The sequence below is a fragment of the Panicum hallii genome, chromosome 2 (assembly GCF_002211085.1).
Source record: "Panicum hallii strain FIL2 chromosome 2, PHallii_v3.1, whole genome shotgun sequence".
NCBI lineage: Eukaryota > Viridiplantae > Streptophyta > Magnoliopsida > Poales > Poaceae > Panicum > Panicum hallii.
Window position 1 is genome coordinate 7,102,445 of NC_038043.1, and position 9,838 is coordinate 7,112,282.

The 9,838-nt window shown below is 42.6% G+C and overlaps 1 protein-coding gene and 1 long non-coding RNA gene across 2 annotated transcripts; both read left to right on the top strand.

The window, feature by feature from the left end:
• The first annotated feature begins 266 nt into the window (after window positions 1-266).
• Window positions 267-5,939, top strand: LOC112880047 (probable cellulose synthase A catalytic subunit 8 [UDP-forming]). The gene is made up of 14 exons (XM_025944512.1): window positions 267-290; window positions 401-593; window positions 983-1,233; window positions 1,317-1,416; window positions 1,516-1,705; window positions 2,184-2,450; window positions 2,542-2,887; window positions 2,971-3,108; window positions 3,247-3,372; window positions 3,458-3,670; window positions 3,777-4,035; window positions 4,182-4,384; window positions 4,637-4,987; window positions 5,068-5,939. The coding sequence occupies exons 1-14, from the start codon at window positions 267-269 to the stop codon at window positions 5,650-5,652; spliced, it is 3,246 nt and encodes a 1,081-aa protein (XP_025800297.1). The 3' UTR covers window positions 5,653-5,939.
• Window positions 5,940-7,584: 1,645 nt separating this feature from the next.
• LOC112883150 lies at window positions 7,585-8,421 on the top strand. Its single transcript, XR_003226761.1, has 3 exons — window positions 7,585-7,679; window positions 7,844-7,918; window positions 8,351-8,421. It is a non-coding gene; the product is annotated as an uncharacterized LOC112883150 (long non-coding RNA).
• Window positions 8,422-9,838: the final 1,417 nt, after the last annotated feature.

Here is a 9,838-nt window from a genome sequence, read left to right on the forward strand (position 1 = left end):
CACGTTGCCGCGGCTTCCGCCATCGGTGCGGTGCCCTGTCCTTTTCCCCCCTCCCCTCCCTCCCCCCGCGCTGCCTCGCGTAGTTAAGCCCGGCCCCCGCCCCACTACCGCTACTAGTAGCAGCACGCGCTCTCTTGCAGCGGGAGATGCGGTGCTGATCCGTGCCAGCACCTGCTCGGATCTCGGGAGTAGGCGCCGGCTCCGGCTTCGGCTGCTGCCCAGGGCCAAGCTCCTCGTCGGTTCTTGGCGAGCCGAGCTCGCGCGCCATGGAGGGCGACGCGGAGGCCGTGGTGAGTGGAAGGGGGGATCGATCTCGGCTGCATTCCGTGTTCCCGCCGGGAGGTGGATCTTGGGAGAGAAAGACTGAATCTTTTGGTCTGCTGTGTTTGCGTGTGTGCAGAAGTCGGGGAGGCGCGGCGGCGGGCAGGTGTGCCAGATCTGCGGCGACGGCGTGGGCACCACCGCGGAGGGGGACGTTTTCGCCGCCTGCGACGTCTGCGGGTTCCCCGTCTGCCGCCCCTGCTACGAGTACGAGCGCAAGGACGGCACCCAGGCGTGCCCGCAGTGCAAGACCAAGTACAAGCGCCACAAGGGTAAATTTTTACAGCCTCTTCTCCATTCCCATTTGTTTGATCCAGCTTCACCTGATCCCAATTGCCGAACAACTCAACTCGGAAAGTTTGGATCTTTGATCAATAACAACAAAAATGGGGGTTCTTTCTGGTTCTGGTGGATCTCATGGTGCTTTTCGTCAGGGTGGGCATATTGGCTCTGTCGCTATCACTGGATCCTATTTTAGCTTGTAGCTAGGCTTAGTCTTGTCTTTGTGTGAACTCTGTTGAATTGTAGTTAGGGAGAAAAAAAATAGTAACTGGAGTTGAATATGATGTGACATTCCAGAGTCCAGAGTTTTGGTCAAGAATAGCAAGTTTGATAGGCACATTTTGTTAAGCCTGTGCTGAACTTTGAATGAATCCTTCAGGTAGCCCAGCGATCCGTGGGGAGGAAGGCGATGATACCGATGCCGATGATGCCAGTGACTTCAACTACCCTGCATCTGGCAATGATGACCAGAAGCAGAAGATTGCTGACAGGATGCGCAGCTGGCGCATGAATGCTGGGGGCAGCGGGGATGTTGGCCGCCCCAAGTATGACAGTGGCGAGATCGGGCTCTCCAAGTATGATAGTGGTGAGATCCCTCGAGGATACATCCCGTCGGTGACAAACAGCCAGGTTGGTTCCACGAATTTCGACACATTGTGCTCAAAATATGTTGGATATGTGCTAGTGCTTACTTTCTTTAATTTGATTTGCAGATCTCAGGAGAAATTCCTGGAGCTTCCCCTGATCATCATATGATGTCCCCTACTGGGAACATTGGCAAGCGCGCTCCGTTTCCCTATGTGAATCATTCATGTATGTTTATTTCTCACTATGGTCTCTTAAGTCCTATGTTTCAGTTTGTAGCAGATGTCTAATGTGAAGATCTGATGATTGTTTCTTGGTCCTTGCCAGCAAATCCGTCGCGGGAGTTCTCTGGTAGCATTGGAAATGTTGCCTGGAAAGAGAGAGTTGATGGCTGGAAAATGAAACAGGATAAAGGAACAATTCCCATGACTAATGGCACCAGCATTGCTCCCTCTGAGGGGCGGGGTGTTGGTGACATTGATGCATCTACAGATTACAACATGGAAGATGCCTTACTGTGAGTCCCAACACTATCCATAGCACACTCATGTTTTACAGGATTATATGTTGTTAGGTACTAAATTGTGTTTCGTAATTAGTATGGAGTTACATTTACAATAAGGGATATATAAAAAACTTGAGTTACTTTCACTCTGTAAATCAGTGCAAGAATTTGGGCGCTTGCCTTTATGTTCCAAAAAGTACGGACCTGTTTAGGATTTTATGGAAGGTCACATATCTTGTTCTTTTCGTCAAGATGGATACACAATCAGACTGAACGGACCTTAGCTCAGAATGGGGAGCACTATATCTCAAAAGTTTGTTACATCTACATAAATTCACAAACCTATCATGCTTAAAGCATTTTAATGATGGGTAATTATTTTAATGTGTCTTCTCAGGAAAATGTCTAGAGAACAAATTATCCAACCATTTCTTGCTATGTTTTCTTCGATATATCTTTGAACACTAATTTTGTGCCATCTGAATTGCAGGAATGATGAAACTCGACAGCCTCTATCCAGAAAAGTGCCGATTCCTTCCTCCAGGATCAATCCTTACAGAATGGTCATTGTGCTGCGATTGGTTGTTCTAAGCATCTTCCTGCACTATCGTATCACAAATCCTGTGCGCAATGCATACCCGTTATGGCTTCTATCTGTTATATGTGAGATTTGGTTTGCTCTTTCCTGGATATTGGATCAGTTCCCAAAGTGGTTTCCAATCAACCGTGAGACTTACCTTGATAGATTGGCATTAAGGTGATCTCTTTTACAGTTCTGGAGTACATTGTCTAAACACAAACTAAATTTGTTCATATCACTAATGTTTGGGTTCCACTTCATCTACCAGGTATGACCGTGAAGGTGAGCCATCTCAGTTGGCTGCTGTTGACATCTTTGTCAGTACAGTCGACCCAATGAAGGAGCCGCCTCTTGTCACTGCCAATACTGTTCTATCAATTCTTGCTGTGGATTACCCTGTCGATAAGGTCTCTTGCTATGTATCTGATGATGGAGCTGCAATGCTGACATTTGATGCACTAGCTGAGACTTCAGAATTTGCTAGAAAATGGGTACCATTTGTTAAGAAGTACAACATTGAGCCTAGAGCTCCTGAATGGTACTTCTGCCAGAAAATTGATTACTTGAAGGACAAAGTCCACCCTTCATTTGTTAAAGACCGCCGTGCCATGAAGGTTTGTATTCTTTGTGAACACGTAGATATTGATTTCTACGTTGCAATCCAATACTAACACCTGTTAACAAAAATTCGTTGCAGAGAGAATATGAAGAATTTAAAGTTAGGATAAATGGCCTTGTTGCTAAGGCACAGAAAGTTCCTGAGGAAGGATGGATCATGCAAGATGGCACACCATGGCCAGGAAACAATACCAGGGACCATCCTGGAATGATTCAGGTTAGCATATTTCTAATACAGAATTAAACATGTGTTACTCAACTGACTGCTAATGTGCCTGATAACGTCTGTTTTTTTCCTTTACTTTTCTCTTGAAATGAATTTTCTTTGCTAATTCCTCTTTCTGATCATACTCAGGTTTTCCTTGGTCACAGTGGTGGCCTTGATACTGAGGGCAATGAGCTTCCCCGTTTGGTCTATGTTTCTCGTGAGAAGCGTCCTGGATTCCAGCATCACAAGAAAGCCGGTGCCATGAATGCTCTTGTAAGTAGTTATATATTACAAACTCCAAAATTATCAACTTCAATTCCATATGTTGGTTCTGATGGCAGCTCTCTTTATTCCATAGGTTCGTGTGTCAGCTGTGCTTACCAATGGACAATACATGTTGAATCTTGATTGTGATCACTACATCAACAACAGCAAGGCTCTCAGGGAAGCTATGTGCTTCCTTATGGATCCTAACCTAGGAAGGAGTGTCTGCTATGTTCAGTTTCCACAAAGGTTCGATGGTATTGATAGGAATGATCGATATGCCAACAGGAACACCGTGTTTTTCGATGTAAGCCTCAATCATGTTTTAGTATTCTCCATCAATATCAAGACTATCGCATGCACAAGTTTTAAAGTTTCTAACTAAATTTCTTGGTCATTTTGGTTTCCCACAGATTAACTTGAGGGGTCTTGATGGCATTCAAGGACCAGTTTATGTGGGAACTGGTTGTGTTTTCAATAGAACAGCTCTATATGGTTATGAGCCCCCAATTAAGCAAAAGAAGAAGGGTGGTTTCTTGTCATCACTATGTGGTGGCAGGAAGAGGGCAAGCAAATCCAAGAAGAAGGGCTCAGACAAGAAAAAGTCACAGAAGCATGTGGACAGTTCCGTGCCAGTATTCAATCTTGAAGATATAGAGGAGGGAGTTGAAGGTACATCTTTATGTTTTTAGATATTCATGACTAAGACTAATTTTTAATTTCTCAAATGTGCACCATTTTGTTGCATGCTGTTTTTGCTTGTATATTTTTGGGTTTTTTAAACATGTATGCATGTTGGCATTTATTTGATATTGCAGGTGCTGGATTTGATGATGAGAAATCACTTCTTATGTCTCAAATGAGCTTGGAGAAGAGATTTGGACAATCCGCAGCTTTTGTTGCCTCCACTCTGATGGAATATGGTGGTGTTCCTCAGTCTGCAACTCCAGAATCTCTTCTGAAAGAAGCTATTCATGTCATAAGTTGTGGCTATGAGGACAAGACTGAATGGGGAACTGAGGTAAAGTAACAATCCTCACATCAACAGTGTTTTCATTTTTCTTATGGAAACAATGGGTGGGTTGGGGGGGGGGGGGGATACAAGTAACGGGCAACTGAAGTAATGCGCAACCCTGAGCACAAGAATGTGAACCCTCAGTTCACAGCACACATTTTGTTCTATTTTCATTGCAATTTGATAACCATATGTAGAAATTAGCGTGCGTAAGACTATTTTCTTTGTTAACGGTAACAAGTTTGTTTCAAATTGCAGATTGGGTGGATCTATGGTTCTGTGACAGAAGATATTCTTACTGGATTCAAGATGCATGCACGAGGCTGGCGGTCAATTTACTGCATGCCTAAGCGGCCAGCTTTCAAGGGATCTGCTCCCATCAATCTTTCAGATCGTCTGAACCAAGTGCTCCGGTGGGCTCTTGGTTCTGTGGAAATTCTTTTCAGCCGGCATTGCCCCTTATGGTATGGCTATGGAGGACGCCTTAAGTTCTTGGAGAGATTTGCTTACATCAACACTACCATTTACCCACTCACGTCTATCCCACTTCTCGTATACTGTGTTCTGCCTGCCATCTGTTTGCTCACTGGGAAGTTCATCATCCCAGAGGTAAGCATCGGTTACATAAAAAGTTCTTTATTACAAGGAGCATGGAACAAAATGCTGACTGAATCTATTTTGGGATGCAGATTAGCAACTTTGCTAGTATTTGGTTCATCTCTCTCTTTCTTTCAATTTTCGCCACCGGTATCCTCGAGATGAGGTGGAGTGGTGTTGGCATTGATGAGTGGTGGAGGAATGAACAATTCTGGGTTATTGGAGGTATCTCTGCCCATCTTTTCGCCGTCTTCCAGGGTCTTCTCAAGGTGCTTGCTGGCATCGACACCAACTTTACTGTCACGTCAAAGGCCTCTGATGAAGATGGTGACTTTGCGGAGCTCTACATGTTCAAGTGGACAACCCTTCTCATCCCACCAACAACCATCTTGATCATCAACCTGGTCGGTGTTGTTGCTGGTATCTCCTACGCTATCAACAGCGGTTACCAATCATGGGGGCCGCTCTTTGGCAAGCTCTTCTTCGCCTTCTGGGTGATTGTTCACTTGTACCCATTCCTGAAGGGTCTCATGGGCAGGCAAAACCGCACCCCAACCATCGTGGTTGTCTGGGCAATTCTTCTTGCTTCGATCTTCTCCTTGCTGTGGGTTCGCATTGATCCTTTCACCACCCGTGTCACTGGCCCAGATACTCAAACATGTGGCATCAACTGCTAGGAACGTGGAAGATTGTAGAAACAGAGAAATACCACGAGCCGTGTTTTTGAGAATACGAAAATGCCACTGCCACCAATTGTCTGTTAAGTTATAATGAGGTGGCGCTATTTACAGCTACGTACAGACCAAGGGGATATTGTTTATCAGAAAGTTACTTGTGTTGATATGCATTCTTTTGTTCATAAGTTATACTACTTTGTGGAGAGTGGCTGACAGACGAGTTTTGTAATGTTATGAAGAACAAGAAAATAAGATAGTTTGCATTCTTTTAAATTTCGTCAAGTTTACTCATCTCTTGCCTATGTCAGAATTTTAGATTGATTATGCGTCATTTGCATAATCAATCTGATGCTCAAGATCTAATCTAATTGATTGATGCAGAAGCATGTTTCAGTTGGTTCGAGTAAACAAGGTTGCAGTAAATATTAATAGGCTGCTGAAACAGATCAAATCAAATATTCATAATCTTTTTGCTCAGATTTGAAACTTGTGTGAATGAATACAAACATAAAATGTCTAAACTTTTGGAAGGAATACAGGAAGTCTTTTGCCCTAGGGAATCAAAATTCTGAACTATAGTAAAGAATAATGTAAACTAAAAGAGCAATACATAGTTGCAACTTTCATCACTGTAGTGTATCGTTTCTAAAATACCCATTGCGGACGGGGTAAGTTGGTTGCCTTGGCGAGACTCCAAATCCCTGAATGTGTAAACCTTGGTATGCTTAGCTGGAAAGTGAGCTTGGTTTTGTGTAGGCTAGAGAAGGCTGAATGGTTGAGAATGAACAAAATGTTTTCTTGAGGAAATGTAGGAGAATATTCTAACTAAAGAGCTGAGCTGAACTAGTAAACAGAAGCCTCTCCAAACAATCAAGGATGTTAAACATCACAGGTTTCCTCCAAATTCTCATTTCGACCTAGTTATTTGCTATCAGCATGTCGAAAAATGAATCTAGCAGTAAGATATCACTTCTATTTCCACACAGGCTGCTAATATGTTTGCCATGATGGGCCACATGGACTATTTATATATGTGTGTGCGCCAAGCAGTTTTCGTTGTCAGTTGTTAAAATGGTTTCACGACGGAGGTGTGAGGAAAGCCACGTTTCAGAGAGATAGGTTCAGGTTCTTGATATCATGCAGTAAGTGTTGGTGTAAATTTATACAAACTGATACACATGCAAAAGGTGTTGTGAATGTGGTGTACATGAGCACACCATTCATCTACCATGAGCTTTTTTGTTGACAAATTTCAGGTGATAATATCTCGTGCAGTCGTCCTGATGAATCTGCGATGTGAAACTTTTCAGCCATGGGATCCTTAAGATGTGCTTTGGGAATAAATAAGTTCTAGTGAAAACAACACTTTTTATTTTGCTATGGCATTCCAGTTGGAGTTTCCTTAAGACGTCAAAGCAATGGCTATATGAACAAAAATGGGTGCTGGTCTCTCATCCATAAAACAGAGCATTTGATGCTGACCTTTTCCGATTGTTTGGCTGGCCATATTTGTAACAAGCAGTTTCCAATCCATGAAACAACTGATTCTGCTTGATCACTTTTATAACAAGCACTGGCAATGCAGTATAATTATACAATATTGTAAGAGAGAACTGCACTTATGTTGGTAATTGGTATTCGTACTTCATATGCCATCAACAACCAATGTCAGGGTGCAGTTGTGAGTTGTCACATGATAGTACCGTCACTCCTAAATTCTGTGCTGAGAATGTTTTAGTCCTTTTTACAGAAAGTTTAGCTTAGAAACTTTGTTTTAATTTTTCCAAGATTTGGATCTGTGAACAGGGTCATGATGCTGAGGGCAAACCCCCAGCTTTACCCTTGAAATTCTGTTATACCCGTAGTATAGACCACATAAAGCTTGCATACGGATGGTGACGTGAACCTATCTAGATTGAAGAGAGGGAAGTGCCGGTGGCCGCGGATCCACTCCTCGTCCCAAACCCTAGCGAAATCTGGGGCATCATCTCTTCCTCGCTCTAGCTTTCCCCAATCTAAGGCATTCCGTACGTATCCGTGAGATTCCTGACCATGGCGTCTATTGCTTCTGCTTTTTTATTCTTTATTAAAGCTCCTAGATTGCTTTGCCTTGGCATGATCCGTGGCTGGTTGCTGTGCTTGTAATTGTATACGTGCTGTACCGGCGATGGCGTTGGTGGCCTGAGATCAGGCTCCCATTCTCCACAGGCTCACTTCATCCTGAGGAGTGGCGAGGTCCATCAAATCCGGCAGCACTGATGACAAGGTAGGCACGTAACAGGTGGGATGTAGAGGGGCTTCAAATCCTGCTCTTCCCACTGCTTGATGCTGTCCTCTTCTCCCAATCGGAATAATTTTTCCCATATAGATGCAGATTGGTGGTAAAAGTTGGGTGCATCATGGTGCCATTGTTGGCTTGATTAGTATATAGCCGTTATCCTAGCTGCACACAATTGGTGTTTGACCCACGTCTGCTCTTTCCAGATTTTAGTTGACATGTTTCAGTTTCAGTTTCTCTGTTCAGAATGTTCCTTGCCTGTGTTTCATTTGTCTCATTACTAGATACCACTTGTTCAAGTATCAGCACTGTGTTTATGTTGGGGTTGCAAGAACCGAAGCACAAAAGTTTTCTAATCAGTATTGAAGTCCATTGTACCATCTGATTTGCTAAAATTCACCCATTAACTTTCCTGTACAGATCTTTTTAAGAATGTAGCAAGAAAGTGACAGAAGATGCCCACATAGCTGCTGAGTGAGATGGTTCAGCACAAAAACATGCTGCTCACTTGCTCCAGCCTCCAGGTTAATTCTTGGACAAACTTTTGCGAGCAATCTTTTGGAAGTACTATTTCTTACTGTTGGTTACATGCACTTGTTATGTCAGAGAAGGCAGGTGCCTAAATTTTATGTCTTACAGATTATATGCCTGCTAATTTGGAGACACAAATACTGATATATAATCAAGAATCATATGGAATGTGTGACTCAGTGTAGCGGTACATGCCAGCATCACATGCATTGCTACGTCTGATGTTTTGAAGCTGGTGGTTGAGTCATTTAGATTTGTGTTGCATGCTTTTATGGTGAATGGAATTAGAAAGGTGACAAGTTAACTTCGAATATGGTTCCTGAAGAACATGGATGGAGCATTTCAAAATATAGAGCTTGAGACTGATTTTATTGTAACATTGGTTCAGTTCTGAACTTTCCTTTTCTTTTCACCTTCGTATATATAAATTCGTGCATAAAAAGGAGATTAAATGTAGAATGGTTTTGATTCTTGAAAGTGATAGGTTCACATGTTACCTGATCTTTGTAGAGTCAAAATAATGGTGCAGCTCAATCTTTTGCTGAAAAAGAATTTAGGTTTTTTAGAAGGGGACAGTCTCATAAGTACACAGCAGATTGATCAGAGAATAGTCCTTTCTAATAATTTTTATTTTTTGGGGGACCATGGAAACCGTAGCTCAATCTTACACAGGAAAGATGATAAAATTGATTCTACATTAGAATGTCAACATATAGGGGGGTGCGATCAGTCTTGGCAGTCCAACACTCTCGGTTATCGGCTCGGCCACTCTGCGATTCTTACAGCTTCGGAGTGCTAGAGCAGTAATATGCATTGTGTTTTTTTTAATTCTTGTAAAGAATCAACATCAGCTTTTGGTTTGTAGGGTCTTAGAAATGTATGCTGAAGAACGCGGCACAGTAAAGCTCTTTGATAAACACTTGAAAGTGGAGGAACAAGTATGTATTTTCTCAGCAGTGGAAGGTTCCTGTCACTTATTATAACTGCACTCCATGTTAAATCTATTCATGCGTTGCCCAAAGTTGTTGTGAATGTTCTGTATTAGCAATGCAATTTCTGATTTGTTAATTTACCACTTTGTTATCTTGCAGTATAGATGTCTAATTTGTGTAGAGTACAAGATTGGTTGCTCTAAAGTGCTTTGGCTATTATGAAGTGCTTTAACTAAGCTTCAGAACTCTGTATTGATAAAAATAAACATTGTTGTAGCAAAAAAAAAAAAAGTTCTGTTTGTCTACTGCCTTGGTTGCTTTTAAGTGCATATATCACTCTGTTATAAGCGCGCACAAAACCCAGACGAGGATCAGTACATCTGTTGCAAATCAAACAATTTTCCTTCATTACTTTTGACTTCGTTGCTTTTTTTGGACCCGATCA

Bases quoted from the DNA above. Each gene is read 5' to 3' on its own strand.
- LOC112880047 (XM_025944512.1), top strand. From the start codon at position 267: ATGGAGGGCGACGCGGAGGCCGTG. The intron at 4,036-4,181 runs GTACATCTTTAT...TTGATATTGCAG, and splicing joins TATAGAGGAGGGAGTTGAAG to GTGCTGGATTTGATGATGAG. The intron at 4,988-5,067 runs GTAAGCATCGGT...TTTGGGATGCAG, and splicing joins GGAAGTTCATCATCCCAGAG to ATTAGCAACTTTGCTAGTAT.